This window comes from Cydia strobilella, chromosome 7 (genome assembly GCF_947568885.1).
Source record: "Cydia strobilella chromosome 7, ilCydStro3.1, whole genome shotgun sequence".
NCBI classification, from domain to species: domain Eukaryota; kingdom Metazoa; phylum Arthropoda; class Insecta; order Lepidoptera; family Tortricidae; genus Cydia; species Cydia strobilella.
The window spans coordinates 17,370,991-17,390,199 of NC_086047.1; the positions used below are offsets into that span (position 1 = coordinate 17,370,991).

Genomic DNA, 19,209 nt, shown 5'->3' on the forward strand with positions numbered 1-19,209 from the left:
AAACAGCGAAGGCGTCGCGAAAAAACTGCCGACTGATTAAGATTACGTGACCATCCGTGTTGAGCGTAAACTTGACCTGGTTTGACAGAGGTGTGACCCGTTGAGGTATGATTTGTGAAATAGGCAAACCATTAATACAGGTGGATGCAAGGTCGTTTAACTCTTTTCGAAAGTAAAAAAAAACAAGTTTTTTTAGCATAAAAATATCCAGTGATAATATATTTGACATTGAAATGTTCTAAATAAACTTAACTGTTTCATAAAAGGTTTATTTATAAAGTCGACCTTACAGATAATGTTACATTTTACATATATTTTTCGCTAAATTACGAAAGTGTAAAGTGAAAAAGTGTAAACATATCTTTGGCGTCGAATGTACCTACATAGGTATATCATTGTTTACTTTATTTATTATATATTCCTATCTCCTATTTAGGACACATAAAATACAATTACCATTAGGCTACATACAATTATAAGCACTTAATAGACACTTACAAATATATATTATATTTTTGATTATAAATGAATTATTAAATTAGAAGTCTAATACCTACATTTCCTCTTGTGACAGCTTTCATTAAAAAAACGTTATGTATTTGGAAGTCACATCAACTATACTCCTGTATGGAATAACATCTATGTATTACGTATGTCGTACAAGTGTGATGAACATGTACATTATACATAGAATAATGATGAAACACCTCAATCAAACGACACAATACTTGCCCTTTATTTCATTGGCTTCTCAGAAGACAGTTCGAAATGAAATCTCTGCATTTTACCTATGTTTCATAAGATGTTACATGTCCGAATCAAATTGTTAAACAACAGAGTCGGCGTGTTTGTAAAGGATTGATCGTGTATGTTTGATGATATATTATATTTGTGCCATTTGTGATCATAGTTATACCTGGTTTTTTAGCATTAGAAAGATGGTAAACAATCTTGGCATGTCTTTTTTTTGAAAAAACGCTTTAAAGAAATAGTTACTACTGCTTATGAAACCTTAATAATGTAAATGATCATATATGCTATATAATTGTTACATATTTGCTGTAACATATTTTTCAAAAGTGTTTTTTAATAAAAAGACACGTCAAGATTCTTTACCTTTTTTCTAATGCTAAAAAAAAACAAGGTATAATGTTTTGTAGCTGCTGAAAGTGGTAGGAGACATACCCGGTGTCCGAAAAGAGCGTTTGTTTTTTAAAGTGTATAATTTTATTAAATAACATTAGGAGTCCCCGGCAAGCTCGGTTCTCCATAAAAACGTAGTTATGCTCTCATTTTTAAACGACTAGCTAGATTGCTCCGAAACTGTACTTATAATAGGATAAGGTATACCTAGGTCTGTAAGTAGTTTATGTAGCTTCAGATACAAAAAAAAAAATACAGCGAATTTAAGTTTTTCATGCAAAACTTGTTGTTCCTCTATTTCGTTTGTTTTATATACTAGAGCTATATAAACTAATTACAGACCTAAATATACCTCATGTCATTGTATGTGCAAAGTTTCATTAATAACTATATCTCTATCGTACTAATATGATAGAGCGACAATAGCGTTTCGTTTTTATGGGCACAGTAATCGCTTACTATCAGGCGATTCGTCTGCTCGTTTGCCTCCTAGATGTAATTCGCAGATGTAGGTATGCAAATTTCCTTAAGAGATTTTCCTTCACCGAAATGAAGTTGCAAGAATGAAGTAGAAACAAGTTTAGTATAGATATAGATATTTCTTATAAAAGGACATAAATAAAATAAAATAAATAAATAAAGTTTCATTTCAGGCAACATTTACGGTTGTACACCCATATCAAAATAAAGTTAGAGAAAGGAGCCGGGGTTAGATTCGAATTTACGACCTCCAAGCTCTGGTTTGAACGCCACCTTTCCGCTCAGCCACCAGCACTCACAACACTTAAAGTGCCTTTATGATAGTGAATAGCAACTAACTTCACTAGGATAGTTAACATTTGCGTAGGCACTTTTTACTAAAATGAAAATTACCTAAGTACATAACATTCAAAGTGTTGTTATTACCTAGATATATCAATCATCGTCCGTACTTCTAGCGAGGACCGATTGACCCTCACCTAATACAGGGTGGGCCAATGAAAAATGCATTTAATTTTTTTTTTTTATAAATAATCAATTTTTATGTTTTTAAGTAAAAATTATAATTAGAATTAGGGATAAAGGAATAAATTTTACGTTTTAAAAATTAAATCATCAAGATGTCGTCGTAAAGTTGTTCTAGACAACCCCAAAGCCGTAGCTCGTTTACACGTTGAATTCCTTGCATCCGCTCTCACAGACCCTCTCACCCGTTCGATGTTCTCATTAGTAGGTACGCGCAGACCGAGCACGTCCTTGGCGTCGAGATTTTAGTGTCGATCCAGTAGCCTCAAATCTGACTATCCATTGTTTGATTAAATTTGTGCTTGGACACTCACGGATATTGCGTAATCCAAACTTAAGTCGAAAACGCCGACGAACAGTCACATAAGAACGATTGTTTCTATACAAAACGCTCGCTGCTCCCCCTTGTAAGGCACCGTTTTGAATTAAAAAAATTTTTTTTCTATTAAAAAAAAAAACTATTTCAGAACATTCAAAATTCCATACAATATTGTTAGTACCATCGTTATAGCTATGTGTTAGTAAATACATTAAAAACAAAAACAAAACTTTTAACAATAAAATCAAAATCCAATAAATTTAAATAATGAATACAATAATAATAATTAATATGTCAGATTCAAAATAATATAAAATAATAATAAATATTTCTCAATTGCCTATATTTCATAAAAAACGAAAGAGGTCGAGACGAGATGAAAAGTTAATTTATCACTGGCCCACCCTGTACTAGTATGATGCAAAAAATTGTATATCATTCATGGCGACCAAGTGGTAAATTAAATAGTAAAAAAAATGATTTTATTTTATTTAACCCTGTGGTGTGGGGTGTCGTTTTTCAAAACGAATAGGGGTTTTCAACAACCATTTTTCATAAATTAAATATTTTCGGAAATTATCGATCCGAAACAACATGTTACTAACATTTTTATTCAAACCTAATGCGACGGACGGGTAACTACCGAATCCTAGACTGAGCATGGCCCGACATGCTCTTGACCGGTTTTTTGTACATTGAATATCAATCCAATTTTTTTTATGGCTAGTGTGGCTTAGATTTAGTGAAAAAACCACAGTAGTCAGGATAATCTTATAAACTTTTTACTTTTCTGACATTTATTACATATATGACCTCATTACCAACAAGATTAAATGCTCTTACCAATAAAATACATAAAGGTATAGATAATGATTTAAAAAAAGTCAAAATTTGCGCCTAACAAAGCAAAACCTTAAATTATAGGTATAGTTAAAAAAACTCTACAATTCTTTTCTGTCTAGTACTATTAACTAGCCCTGAATGTGGACTTATAATTATCTTATTCAGACTATTATCCAATTTTATAAAGAATGCTTATGTATATACCCGGACCCGAGTATGTCCTTAAACTACGTCCAAAAGGACCCGGGTATGTCCTTAAACTACGTCCAAAAGAGAGGTATGGGCACTGTGAATGACATCTCGCTTTGTGTGGTAGGGCACAGGACAGCGGATGTCATTCCAGATCTAGAGCAGAACCCAATTGGGGAGGTACCTCCACCTTACAGAAAACCGCAGCCAAATAACACTAGACCCTACTAATAGGGTTGTGTTCCTGCCGGTGAGTAAGGTTGCCAGAGCTCGAGGGCGAGGAGTGTTAGGGTCGGCAACGCGCATGTAACTCCTCTGGAGTTGCAGGCGTACATAGGCTATGGAGAGTGCTTAACATCAGGCGGGCCTTATGCTTGTTTGCCACCGACGTAGTATATAAAAAAATACGCCATACGATGAAAAAAAACTAGCGATGTAGAAAGCAATTCGTTTCACAGCCAGAGAATTTATGTTTATTTGTTAGTATAATAGGGTCATTCCGGGAGAGGTGCCGACAAGGGAGAAATAGTCTATCGAAACAATTCATGGTAACGTTTAATAGGTATCCCTAATCTATTACTATTTAGTTGGTTCCGTTTTTTTACGGGGGAGCTAAGCTCGTACATTTAACATAAAAAAAACAGGTACTTAATGAAACTGTGATTCTTAAAATAAAAACTAATACTATTTTTATTGTGAGTCTCTTAAAATAAAATAAGACTTATTTTGTATTGTTTTCAAATAAAGCCTGATTTACGTTCATAAAAAAAACATATAAATTATGATTTTTATTTGGATCGTCGGTTGCTATCACTATATTAAGGAGGTAAGTAATTTCTGAATTTTGACTGTGAAATTATTTCATGTAGTAGTTTTGTAAAGCGTTTATTATTTAAAAAAACCGGCCAAGTGCGAGTCGGACTCGCGTTCCAAGGGTTCCGTACATTACACAATTTAAACAATGTATTTTTTATGTGAAATATCTTTAAAAAACCCGTAGGGGTCGGATCAAAAACTAAGTAATTAAGTCCGACTCACGCTTGACTGCACATTTCTAATAGGTTTTCCGGTGATCTATAGGTAAAGATCTATTTTGTATATTTTTTTCAAAATTTTTGACCCAGTACTTTCGGAGATAAAGGGGGGGAATGGTAATTTTTTGCCTATTTTCTTCAATAACTTCTAAATTATTTATCTCAAAATTATAAAAAAAATATATTTAAGATTCCCATAATGAGCTCCTTCATTTGATATGTAATACGATATATTTTGACAAACTTTATTTTTTAATTTTCTCATTTACCCCCCAAAAGTGGCCCCCGTGTTTAAAATTAATTTGTTTACGTTACATGTCCATCTTTGGGTCACAAACTTACATATGTGTACCAAATTTCAACTTAATTGGTCCAGTAGTTTCGGAGAAAATAGGCTGTGACAGACGGACAGACAGACGCACGAGTGATCCTATAAGGTTTCCGTTTTTTCCTTTTGGGGTACGGAACCCTTAAAATTAAGACGTCGTCATCACTTCCCGAAAGAAAACACGCAGTTTATTAAGTGACGTCATAAGAAAATCTTTACTTTTTCGTTACGTGCCAAATCTACATTACAATGGAAGGCATTTTAGAAAAAAATATAGCCATTTATCCCGGAATTACCGTACATATGTGACAATAACAATAGATAATTAATTATTTACTTCCTGACCTAACGTATAGCGCATTTCAATACAGTAGCTAATATCAAAGTCATTTATTTAATTTTCAACCTTAGGTATGTTACTATTAAATTCGAAATTAAACTGCACTGTATTTCGACTTTTATCCTTTTCTAGCGCATTGTTAAGCGTTAGTTAATAAAATTAACATACAAAGGCGAATGACCACTGAAATCACTAATCAATCTACTTAAAAGTCAGCTAATGAGCTAAAAAGCATTTCAAGTTTAACTTTAGTATAAAATCAACCGCGATGTTAATAGGCATTTCGAAATTTCTCTGTTGATCTATTGATAAATAAAATAGATAAATAAAAGTAGATTAAATATAGATTATTGTTATAATGGATTATGTAAAATTAAAAACTTTATATGAAGATAATATAGAACATGTGATCGATGATAATGGTGAGTAAATTTACGTAAATTTAATAATTAAGGTGAGTTGAAGTAAGATGGAAAACCGGGCAAGATTCTTATATAGAATTTTCATACTTTATTAAGGTTGTAGACAAAACAAACAATGTTATTGTTTATATACCTGGCCCAATAAGATTTCCTAATAGTAACAAAATACAAAGTAATTATGCTAGTCTAAATACATACTACCTACTTATAGTAAATAGCATAGTGTGCTGACAGCCATGAAATTTTAATTACTTATAGCCATAGAGCGTTGATAAATATAGGGCACTAATAACAATAACAACCTTGATTTATATTAAACACCTTAACCGCGCGGACGAAATTAAATTTTTTTTTAAACCTTTTTCATCGGATTTTTGTCTCATCTTATTGCGTAAAAGGTGTTAATTTTTTCTGTCATGAATCCATATTACCAAATATTACGTAGTTAAAATAAATGTATTTTGTTTTACAGATATCATCAAAAGATGGAGTCTCACAGAAACCTCGATAGGTTTAGGATTAGTTCTAGCTCTGTATCTATTGGTAGTTCAAAAGATAATTCCAAACTATATGAAGAACCGACCACCATACAGTTTACAAAGTATTTTAACCAAATATAACGCTTTTCAAGTCCTGTCTTCGGCGTACATCGTATTTCTAGTAAGTATATCACAATGTTATGGTAATTCCAGCCCTCAGTTATAAATACAAAATAAATCGATGTGGTGTGACACAGGATAAAATTTTTAAAAATATGGCGTAAGAATGTCGGTTGATATTTAGCAAAATTGTATAACTTCTCTATGGAAGCTCATTGAGTAACTTACTTATTATGTTTTTCAGATATAACATATTTTGCTTACCTATTCGATATTGTTCCATGTTGCTCTGGGTCCTATTTTAAAGGCATTGTAGATTATGTCATTGTTAAAAAATTCCTTGTATTTATTGGCTAATTATTATCGTTATCTTCTTCCACAGTACGCCAGATACATTGTGAAGCATGGCATCATCACTACAAGATGTCCACAAGGAGAGGACCTGCAAGGAGTATGTTTGCATACAAGTTATTTACTAGACTAATAATAAATATATAAGAGCAAGAGTCCTGTATTATGTGATGCTGTAAATAATTACGATATGAAACCGCCAGGTCATCAAAGAGATCTACCCCTACTTCATCGCCAAGCACTTGGACCTTCTCGACACGGTGTTCTTCGTGCTTCGGAAGAAGGACAACCAGGTGACCTTCCTTCATCTGTACCATCATACGGCTATGGTGTCCTGGACGTGGCTGCATCTGATGTATCACCCGACTGACCACTTTGTCGTGGTGGGGCTGCTTAACAGGTAAATTTAGGTCTCACTTATCTCAAAGTATTTTTGAAAATATTTTAGTTTGTGTTACTATTACTAGTAGAAACTATGTCATATACTAAGAAAAAGTGATCAAGGCCTCCAGTGCCCGGGGCTGGAATCGAACCAGCGTCTTACGCGACAGATGCCTGAATCGCTCGGCCACCCGGGCTCGGTGGCATGGCTCGAAATTTCCAAGTATATGACCAATTTCCGAAGGCTTGTAGCGCCCCCTGAAAATACAAATTAAAATATTTTCATACGAAAGTAATTTAATTTGTTCTTAGAGCCGTTTGCGTCTTTACATTGGTGTAATGTTTCCTACATTTTATTGATGTGTTTCATACCTATGTATCTTTTGCGCCCCATTTTAACGTTTACACTAACGTTCTAATGAGCAGCCTGACCCATTCGACAACATCAAACATTCGTTATGACAAAGAGGATATAATAGGATAGGAAATTTTGTAACCACAGTAAATTCACTGCTATCTATCGACACACTTTAAAACTAAAAATGAAGATTTATAAAAATACGATAAAATGTATTTAAATATGGATAAATGTTTTTTTTTTTTTTTTGCATTAATTATTTTTATGATTTTGACCCATGTTCTTTCCCTGATATGCGTTAAAATCGTTAAATAACAAACGAAACCGTCAACGCCCTCTATACGAGAGTAGGCCAAAGGTAGTGGCGCCATCTGATCGATAATCATTAGACTGTATCCATCTATTACGGAGTTATATTTATCTTTGATACTACGTTTCTTTTCCGCCCCATTTTAACGTTTGGGTGTAAGGTTTGGACGCCAACGTTCTAATGTGCAGCCTGGTACCATTCGGAAACATCAAACATTCGTTATGAGACTTATGAGTATCATAATATGTGTAATTACCTATTTCTATGCTCAACAGTCTCGTCCACGTGATCATGTACGCGTATTATGGGATCAGTTCCATGGGCCCAGAGTATCAAAAATATGTTTGGTGGAAAAAACACGTCACTAAGATTCAATTGGTAAGTCTAGTGTATTAAGCGGTCACCGTAGCTTATGGGCGCCTCTGCAGCTCGAAGAGTAACAAACAACAAACAACACTTTTTTTTTAACTCACACTGCAGTGACAGGAAACTCATTCTACAGCAGTAGCGTTTTTTAGATTAGATTAGATTAGATTAGATTAGATTAGATATATTTATTTATTAAAGAAAAAGGCACAGTATTTTACAAAAAGGGATAAAACAAAGGCTTTCACTAAAATATCGTCAACTTAAGATTAGAACAGAAATCAAATAATATAATATAAAATAAATAAATAAAACAAATCACTCAATCAATCAATTTAGCTCACATTACGGTATTATTTCAAATTACATAGCTAACAGGTAAATAAACTCTGTATTGATCGACAAATATCGGTCTCGTCGTGATTGCTAAACAAAAATTACAGGCGCTTATTGACATATAAAACCGAATATTGGTCGCGGGTTCAAACCCCGGCTCGTACCAACGAGTTTTTCGAAACTTATGTAAGCCTACGAAATATCATTTGATATTTACCAGTCGCTTTTCGGTGAAGGAAAATATCGAGAGGAAACCGGACAATAAGGCCTAGACAATAAGACCTTTCAACCCAGAGGGGAACCTCTGGGTTGAAAGGTCAGATGGCAGTCGCTTTCGTAAAAACTAGTGCCCACGTCAATTCCTGGGATTAGTTGCCAAGCGGGCCCCAGGCTCCCATGAGCCGTGGCAAAATGCCTGGACAACGCGAGGAAGATGATGATTGATGCATCAAGGCGGTTTGTTTACAGGTGGCTTACCGCGAAACGCATAAATCGAAATTTCGTTATCTGCCTCTCTATCGATCGAATATGCAAGAGTGATAGAGGCAGAAACTGAACTTTCTATTTTTCTGTTTCGCGGTAGGCCCTGTGTCTATGCTAGTGACGCCCTCTACGCAGAGTTTTGCGTAATAATCCTTATTGTCAAACGTCAAATTTTTGAGTTTGAGTTACCGGAAGTGTTGTACTTACCTATACATTAGGTACAACACTGTAGGTACTTTATTACATCCTTTTAGCATTAACAACACTTTGGTAGTGGTAGTAGGCTATAATCAGTTTTATGTTACGTAAATACTTCATAATATTTCATTTATTTCCAGGTACAATTCATTCTCGTAATTTCTCATCTGTACTACCAACAAAAGTTAACCCCCTGCCCGCTGCCTGCTTTCTTCCACTACTTCTGCGTCTTCAGCATCGGTTCTTTCTTCTTCCTCTTTCTTAAATTCTACTTCAACAGTTACACAAACAAGAGGAGAGAATGAAGAAATTAATATAAAAACCGGCCAAGTGCGAGTCGGACTTCATTACGCAATAAAATCACGTTTGTTGTATGGGAGCCCCACTTAAATATTTATTTTATTCTGTTTTTAGTATTTGTTGTTATAGCGGCTACAGAAATACATCATCTGTGAAAATTTCAACTGTCTAGCAATCACGGTTCATGAGATACAGCCTGGTGACAGTCCGACAGACGGACAGTGGAGTCTTAGTGATACGGTCCCGTTTTTGCCCTTTGGGTACGGAACCCTAAAATAAACAAAAAAATGTTTCTACGTTGTTTTTTTTATTTATTTATTTCGCCTATAAACATACCTCCGCTGTACAGCAATACAGATATTTTTTACAAATATAAATATTAGTATCTACATAGGAAATAATGTTGACTTATTAATTTAAAATGACACGATTTTCACTCATAAATTTATACTAACATGGGACTTAATCGCGTAAAAACTTACGTTTATGTATGGCCTGACGTTTCGAACGTGACGTTACGTTCGTGGTCATAGGCAGACTGGCGAGGAATTGTATCAGCATCTTCTTGCTGCGCGGGTTTCGTCTGCCTGTGACCACGAACGTAACGTCACGTTCGAAACGTCAGGCCATAAATAAAAGTAAGTTTTTACGTGATTAAGTCCCATGTTAGTTTCAAATTATGAGTGAAAATCGTGTCAGTTTAAATCAATAAGTCAACATTATTTTCTATGTAAGATACTTTTTTTATGTGATAGTCAGCAAACGAGCAGACGAGCCGCCTGATGGGAAGCGGTCATCGTCGCCCATGGACATAAGCAACATCACGCAGGAGCCACTTAAGCATTGCCGACCCTTGAGAACCCTAAATACCCTAAATATACCTAGTTACTATATTTTTCCCAGCAGACCAACCAGACACGCCAGCTATTTGGAAACATTTACTAACTGGTCAACTGGTTGAAATGTTTGGTTGAAGGGCTGGTAATAAACAATCAAAAAAAATCCGGTACTTATAAGGAATTTATTAGTTTCATTTTATAAAGAAAATATGAAATTGCGACAAAAAATGAAAAATTTATGAAAAAAAAAGATGACTGCTATTAGTATAGAAAATGTAAGTATAGATAATGCCAATAAATTGTAAATATGCAACAAAGTATTTTTTTAACTATTTTCATTGACTATTTGACTGAATTCACCTTAAGATAAATCAATTTATTATTATTTCCGGAATTCCGGTATTGAGAGATAATATCGGATCGGACTTCAATACCAGTATTGAGACTCGTCCGATATTGGACACCATAGTAGTTGTACTGTAGTTTCAAATTATGAGTGAAAATCGTGTCAGTTTAAATCAATAAGTCAACATTATTTTCTATGTAGATACTTTTTTTATGTGATAGTCAGCAAACGAGCAGACGAGCCGCCTGATGGGAAGCGGTCATCGTCGCCCATGGACATAAGCAACATCACGCAGGAGCCACTTAAGCATTGCCGACCCTTGAGAACCCTAAATACCCTAAATGGGCTGGTAATAAACAATCAAAATAATTCCGGTACTTATTAGGAATTTATTAGTTTCATTTTATAAAGAAAATATGAAATTGCGACAAAAACTGTAAAATTTATGAAAAAGATGACTGCTATTAGTACAGAAAATGTAGGTATAGATAATGCCAATAAATTGTAAATATGCAACAAAGTATTTTTTTAACTATTTTCATTGACTATTTGACTGAATTCACCTTAGATAAATATTTTTATTATTATTTCCGGAATTCCGGTATTGAGAGATAATATCGGATCGGATTTCAATACCAGTATTGAGACTCGTCCGATATTGGACACCATAGTAGTTGTACATCAAAATATATAATAGAATGCATCGTAAGTACCCGGCGGCTAGAAAATAGATGGCAATTTTCTGTTTGTAATTGGGCCGGCAGTTTAAGGCGTAAGGCGCACTGCAGACGAAAAACCTTCAACTATTTTGTTTTTTTCTTTTCGAAAAAAGAAAGTAATGTTTAGAAGTGGATAGTAATATTTTTTATTTATTTATTTATTTAGTTTTTTATAAAAAAAATATTAATATTAATATTTTCATATTAGGTAAATGTTTAGCTAATAGTAATATTAGTTTAATAATTAGCTTACTGGCTTTGATATATATTTAATATTTAATCTTTTACGAGGCTTACCTTCTGCTTTGCTGCTCCCTGCATGTTTTTAATAAACTACACGAAGTGTTATGGGATAAGTAGTTATTAGTTAGTGGAAATTTATACCTCGCGCGAATCGCGAGTCAAATGATGGCCCCAATGATAGTTATATATTTATTTAAACATTATTGCACAATAAAAAATAAGTACAAATGGCGAACTTAATGCCTTAAGGCATTCCCTACCAGTCAACCATAGGGCAAAACAGAAATTCTCGAATGTGGGTGCAGTGAGAAAAATAATTCGATAGTTAATTTTTAGGGTTCCGTACCTCAAAAGGAAAAAAACGGAACCCTTATAGGATCACTCGTGCGTCTGTCTGTCCGTCTGTCACAGCCTATTTTCTCCGAAACTACTGGACCAATTAAGTTGAAATTTGGTATACATAAGTAAGTTTGTGACCCAAAAAAGGACATGTAACGTAAAAAAATAAATTTTAAACACGGGGGCCACTTTTGGGGGGTAAATGAGAAAACTAAAAAATAAAGTTTTTCAAACTATATCGTGATACATATCAAATGAAAGAGCTCATTATGAGAATCTCAAATTTTTTTTTTTATAATTTTAGGATAAACAGTTGAGAAGTTATTCAAAAAAGTAGCCAAAAGATGACCATCCTCCCTCTATCTCCGAAACTACTGGGTCTAGATTTTGAAAAAAATACACAAAATAGATCTTTACCAGATCACAGGAAAACCTATTAGAAATGTGCAGTCAAGCGTGAGTCAGACTTAATTACTTTGTTTTTGATCCGATCCCTACTGGTTTTTTAAAGACATATCACTCACGTTTCACATAAAAAATAATGGTTTAAATTGTGTAATGTAAGGAACCCTTGGAACGCGAGTCCGACTCGCACTTGGCCGGTTTTATATGGCGTACCTGTCACGTAATATGTTTGTAGATATTTTTTAGTAGTTTAACCCATTAATTTATTTAGAAATTTAAGGTTTAAGTAATAAAAATACAGTAAAAATTAATTACTAAGATATGTATGCATTCTTACTGCCAAGTTACTATACTCGCGCGTGTACTATACTCTGACCAGGCAAAGTTAGCCTGGTCAGAGTATAGTAAAATGTCGAAGGGCCGAATGCGCGTTCAAAACGCCCACCGCTCGCCAGCCTTACAAGCACAGGCTTTCCATCTTCGCAAGTTTGCACATAAGAAAACAGTCGCTTTCCGTCGGCCGAGAGGGCCGGGCGTCATTCGAAATTCAAAATCGAACTTTGTATTCGAATTTCGAAACTTCGAGTTCGAGTCGCGAGTGTTTTGTTTTCAGTGCTTCGAAGTGTTTGTTTTCGAGAAGGAGGCAAAGGTTGGTCTTGAAATTGAGGGTGAAGGTATTTTTATTATTAGGAATTTTCTTTTATTTACAATTTTTATAAATATAATTGTACCTATTAAGAATCCTATACCTACTTTATTGGCAACTATTCATAACATGATAACGTGGTTTCTACTATATTACATAGGTATAGTAAACCACGTTATGTACATAAAATGTTAATGTAAGGTAAAAATATGAAAGTAAATTATATGGTAAGTATAATGCAAACCCAAGTTATGAGGGTTCTAAAAACGACGAAGCGCTTCGAGAAAAGGTAGGTAGTGCCCTTGCGCTTCGCTTTGCACGTCTTGGCGGGGGCACTACCGTGCCCCCAGATACCTATATGCTACAAATATGAAATAGGTCATATAATATATTGGCATCAATCTTAACTTCTTGGTGCGTTTAAATCTTTTAATTTTTAGATTATCATAATTTAAAAAAAAAACAAACGTTCCATCTTAAGAGTTCTCGGCAAGCTCGGCCGAATTTCACCTTCCCATACATGACAATTTAAAATTGCTTGTTGCTAGGCCAGCAACAAGCAATTTTAAATTGTCAAGTCTTGCAAATTTTACCTTAATCTAAATATCAGAGTAATTTATTGATGCAGTTATTAACTATTGTTCTTATAAACATTGAATTATTATTGATATGTCAAACTTAATAATAAGAATTTCACGAAAGGATCTTCAAACACCTACTGATCTACAAAATTGTATAAAAAAATACTAGTCTAGAAACTTTAGAATAAAAATCTAAATGTTAAAAAATACGGATTACCTAATATAGGCATTCATTGAATTATCGATTTCATCATTATTACCATAATAATAAATAATTAATTATTTTCAATTACACCTAATCCCGGTTATTTCAAGTGACTTGAATTAATTCCTGTCTCTGTGTTATGGATTAGTAGGTTAAGTCGTTAAGTTTATATTTTGTGAATGAGTTAAATGACATTTCTGACCTATGGTCGAAGTGCTTATTAATGTATTTATTTGTTATCAAGTAATCCTCAACAGAAATGTCCAGAGAAGCGATTTAGGCTTTTTTTAACTTTTAGCTTCGGGGCGTCTTGAAAAGCACAATTTCACCGGCTGGAAATTAGACATCATTCAGGTCTCAAATCAGCTCCGGGATGTTTGATAGTATCCGTTTGATTCAACTTCTCGCCACTTTGTCACATTCTGCGAAACGTGAATTTGAGCTACCTATATCAAGTTAGCTATAGCTTATTTGACTAAATAACAAACCAGTTTACCCAAAAAATATTTACCACTTTTGTTCAGTTGCTAATTTAAATAAGGAGTGGTGCAGTAAATAAAAAAGTAGCAGTGATTTATCTGGTATATTTTTTTATCTTTTGCTAATTAAGCAGCAGTTTATTTTTTTGTAATCTGTATAGTGATTTTTTTAGTGATCTGTGTGTGTTCAGGGTGGAAAATTTAATGGGCCCTGGAGGGAAAGGGCCTTAAAACCTTAAGTTAGCTCAATTTACTTAACGAAAACATTCTTTTACTTTTAAAAAGAAACAAAACCGCATGCAGTTTTTTTTAAATTCGCTTGTCTATGAAAATCTGTTAAAATTCCAACTGTCTAGCTATTACGGTTCATGAGATACAGCCTGGTGATAGACGGACAGACAGACAGTCAAACAGACAGACAGATAGGCAGACAGACAGACGGACGGACAGCGGAGTCTTAGTAATAGGGTCCCGTTTTTACTCTTTGTGTACGGATCCCTAAAAATGCGATAACTCGTAATAGGATAGGATAGGTACTTACACCCAGCGGAAAAAATGCATGGCCACTTTACAGTCTGGCAAAAAAGTGTATAATTTAAAAAGTGGCAACACATCCAAGACATCAAATCAATCTAAGAAAAACGGGACGACACTACAGTGTTGCCACTTTTTAATTTCTACTCTTTTTTTGCCAGACTGTACAAATGAGTTCACTCAATAATGTGTCCATGAATGTACGTTACCACCAGTTTGACTGACATACATACTCACTAGCGTGTGTGTAACTTACGCAGCTTACTACGTAGGCGAACATCACGCGAACGCGATGCGGCGCGGGGTGAATCAATCCTTTGAGACCTATAGAAGTGTACTACGTGGGCGATCTCGTTGCGAACGCGAACGCCGTGGGCCCGCCGCGCCGCGCCGCGCCGCTTCGCTTCGCGTTTGCGAGTTGTTCGCTTGCGTAAGACGCTGCGTTACTTTCTAAGATGCATCTCGCTCGTAGTCGCATTATTACTGCTGCTGCTTACTAATAGAAAGTAAGTTACGCAGACGTTAGATAATGTCAGTTTGACATTGCACAGGCAGTCGTGGTAAGGCTACTTGTCACAGTAACAATTATAATATACAGTGGAACCTCGATAATTCGAACCTCGATAAAGCAAAAATTAACACGAAAGCGCAAAACCTCTATAATTCGGAATATTTAACCGCATTAAGACGAAGTAAACAACTATATTCCCTTTACGGCTATCCAATTTTTTACCTCCATAACTCGGAAAACAGACTTATTGTTCATCACTACACAGTATAAAACAAAGTCGCTTTCTGCTGTCTGCAGTCTGTCCCTATGTATGCTTAGATTTTTAAATTGATGAGGTTTTTTATAATAAATAGTGATTCAAGAGGAAGGTGTAGGTGTATAATTTGTTAAGGTTTTGTGTAAATTGGTTGAACTACCCGTGCGAAGCCGGGGCGGGTCGCTATAGTTACATATATATGTTATATCCCAAAGTTATTTACTAACAAACCTTTATAACTAGAGGAAAACAACAAGAATGTGCCTCTACTTTAAGCGTTTGTGAAAATTACCTCTAATACGAATTTTTAATTTGTATCACCTCTGTTACTCGAAACCTCATTAAAACAAAACCTATAACAAGTAAATACCCTCTAAAACAAAACCTCGTCCACCCAACTTTTTGGCGTTTCCCTTGAGATTCGTGCTATCGAGGTTCTACTGTAGGTATATGATAGCCGCAAGGGCTCGCATAATATGTGCCATTCTCAATTAAAAGGGTACTTATTGTCGGTTGTCAAAAAGGCCCTATTTCCATATAACTTCATTATAAAATCAACCTTATCGACAACCGACAATGTGGTACATTTTGGTTGAAAACGTCACATATGCTTATATGATACAAAGTGGCACAGAATCGTTGAAGGTACTCTGACAGGTTTTTGGGCGTGTTGAGAGTGAAATTTGTGATTGGACTCGAATGTCACAGGCTATAAATTTGTCCATACTTTTCATGAAACTCGCTTTCAGCTCGTTTCATAAAACCACAATCGTGTTTTAATGCCTTTATTATAACAGGCACATAAAATACTATTGTGGTTGTTCTTTAAACTTCACATAAAGTAATGTAACAACGAAATGCAAACTGCTTGTCAAATTGATGTTATGCGTGGTGAAACAAATTTTCTCTCAGTATTATAAATAGGGAATATTACGCGAAATTCTGCGAAGGGGGCGCACTACCGCAATCTGAGGGTCTATCGCGAAACAATAAAATCGAAATTTCGTTATCTAACATCTCTGTCACTTGCATATTCGAGCGATAAGAGGCAGATAGCGAAATTTCGGATTCGCGTTTCCCGGTAGGTCCTCTGTAAACAAACCGCCTTGATGCATCAATGTCATATTTTATTATCTCTGAAAACTTGTCAAAAACCTGTTAAAGGTACAGTATAAGTTACTCTATGGTTTACTAAAAAGACTAGTACTGCACTCTGGTGGCAGAACATTGCAGTAATATCCCCTATTGGTATCACCAAAGAGGATACGGAGTTATATCTATCTTTGGTATCACCATTATGCCTCTCGACTCACACGGTAGTCAAGTCACTTTCTTGACTCAAATCGGGCCATAAGGACACTGAACACCGTCGCGCCCGAGCGAGCTCTTTCATCAGGGAAGTGCAACGCACGGCCTCGCTAGTTTCACGGATGCAGTTGCGTTGCAACAGACTGCGTTAGTTGTTTTATATGTGTTGCTTAATGTGAGCAAAGGGCTAGTAGGTTAAGGGGCCCACTGATTACCAGTCCGCCGGACGATATCAGCCTGTCAGTTGTTCGGAACTGTCCATTTTTTGTCAACTGACAGCTATAGAACTCCCGTGAGACTCAAACATATTCAATTATTTTAAAACGGGTCACTCAAGTATTATTAAGTCGTATAGCTCGACATGTTTCGGACACGGCGCGCCCTCGACCAGTGAAGTCGTGTCGTTGCTCCGTGAAGACGGTCCTCGTATATTGGACCGAAACATGTCGAGCTATTCGACTTTATAATACGTGAGTGACCCGTTTTAAACTAATAAATAAGTATAATTATTCTTTCCATGTATAAATTCATTCATAATTTCTCCGTGCAATTTCGAACCTCACTGTACACCTCCCTTCCTTGGTAGTAACCTACCTTCCCACTCGTAAGTACATTTCCACATTATCCGACCCGAAATCGGATGTCGGATACGGAAGTAACATTTCATATTTTTTATACATTTACTAAGTAAGTAAATATTCTTTATTGCACCGAAAATATACAACATACATGTAAAACTACAATGAAATTTTAAAGAAAAATAGATGCAGGTAACAACAGGCGGTCTTATCGCTAAAAAGCGATTTCTTCCAGACAATCTTTGGGTAGCAGGAAATGTAGAACTGTAGAAATGTAGAACATTAAATTAAATATTATAGTTTAAGTTAAAAGAAAGCGCTAATGCAGAAATAAAATTAATAGATGCCATATACATATCCATACTTATAATGCATACTCGTATTTCTCGTAATACGACTCTCGCATTCAATTGATTTCCTCCTGTACCCTGTGTTATAAATGTCATTCGATATTTTGTATGGGATTTTGAGTTTCCAAAACGTCCCGCTTGGCGCGCTGTTCAAAATCCCATACATAAATAGACATAACGCAAACGCGAACGCACGTCACGCTATCGAATGAAAACAGGGTTCTGAATTAAGACGAAGTTACCAAAACGATCGTATAATCATACGATAGGTATCGTATCTTCGAAAGTCATCAAAACTAGTTTATTTAACCTCTAATTTATTTATTTTCCTCGTTGATCTAACTACCTGGGTCACAAATTTATCCCCTTTGCGATTTACTTTTTTATTTTATTTTTTTATTTATTGAGAAACAAACAGTCTTAAAATAAACATAAGCAACTTAGCTAATAGCTACAAATTGATTTTTTATAGACCTATAGTTTCCTAATTCACATATCGAGGTACAATTAAAAAGTAATGATAAATTTACATATACCTAAAAGTTTTGAATGACTCACGGTTAGTTTCACTAGATTTATATTTACTGAGATATGGACCGTGATTACGTAATTTTTATTTATTTTATTTATTTTAATAAAAATACAGAGTATTCTTACAATAATGTTGCCTTCAACCTAATGTGGATGCATCAGAACAACGGAAATAATTGCATATTATATATATTGCATGTTATAATCGTTTTCCTCAATAAATAAATTATTTTCCGAGATCTATTGATCTACCTGAATCCTGAATATTATAGTAGGGATGATGATAGCAGTGCACACGGTACATAGACTGACCGGTCAATTCGAACAATGTGATAATTACTAGATACGAGAACAATATGAGATCTAATAGATACGTTATAGTTTAGTTCTCAACTAGTTATCTTTTGCAGTTTGATTCGAGAAACCAATTGTCATTTCACACTACAATTATTGTGACGTTTTGGGATATCCATTAGATATCCATTGGATGTCTAATATATAGTAATATAATAATACTAGCTTTTGCCCACGACTTCGTCGGTGTGAAGTGAGTAATTTGGATCTTATTTTTTATTCAATCTGCTTTTTATCGATTCCCCATACAAAAATCCCCCCCCCCCCTTTTTCACTCCCTTAAAGGATGACTTCTGGGATAAAAACTACCCTAGGTCCTTTCCCAGTGTTATATTAAAAGCATGATTAGAAATCTTAAAGGATCAAAAAGTGCAAATACGGGAGTCTCGACACCAACTACAACCTTGTTGCGTTTGGAGTCGAGACTCTTGGTCCGTGGGGCCCCGCAGTACAGAGCCTACACCGGCAATTGGCGAAACGGCTGGTGGATGGGACCGGGGGTAAGAGAGCTGGCAGCTTCCTCGCTTGAGCATAGCGATCCAGCGAGGAAATGCTGCTAGCATCCTCAGCACCATGCCACGGGGGCCCATTTTAGATTTAGATTTTTAGTTTTATAGTAGCTTTAGTTTAGTTAATTGTAGTTTATTTTTTACTGAAAGGCTTTATTTATTGTTAATTAA

General features: G+C 35.1%; 2 protein-coding genes across 2 annotated transcripts in view; both read left to right on the forward strand.

Moving 5' to 3' along the window:
* The first annotated feature begins 5,559 nt into the window (after positions 1-5,559).
* LOC134742863 (very long chain fatty acid elongase 7-like) lies at positions 5,560-9,310 on the forward strand. The gene is made up of 6 exons (XM_063676049.1): positions 5,560-5,623; positions 6,096-6,283; positions 6,605-6,673; positions 6,777-6,973; positions 7,898-8,000; positions 9,146-9,310. The coding sequence occupies exons 1-6, from the start codon at positions 5,560-5,562 to the stop codon at positions 9,308-9,310; spliced, it is 786 nt and encodes a 261-aa protein (XP_063532119.1).
* A 3,382-nt stretch (positions 9,311-12,692) lies between these two features.
* The window catches only part of LOC134742678 (very long chain fatty acid elongase 7-like), a 40,308-nt gene continuing 33,791 nt past the window's right edge, over positions 12,693-19,209 (forward strand). The window contains exon 1 of the mRNA XM_063675869.1: positions 12,693-12,845. The gene's annotated coding sequence lies outside the window, so the exon portion shown is untranslated. The remainder of the gene's footprint in view (positions 12,846-19,209) is intronic.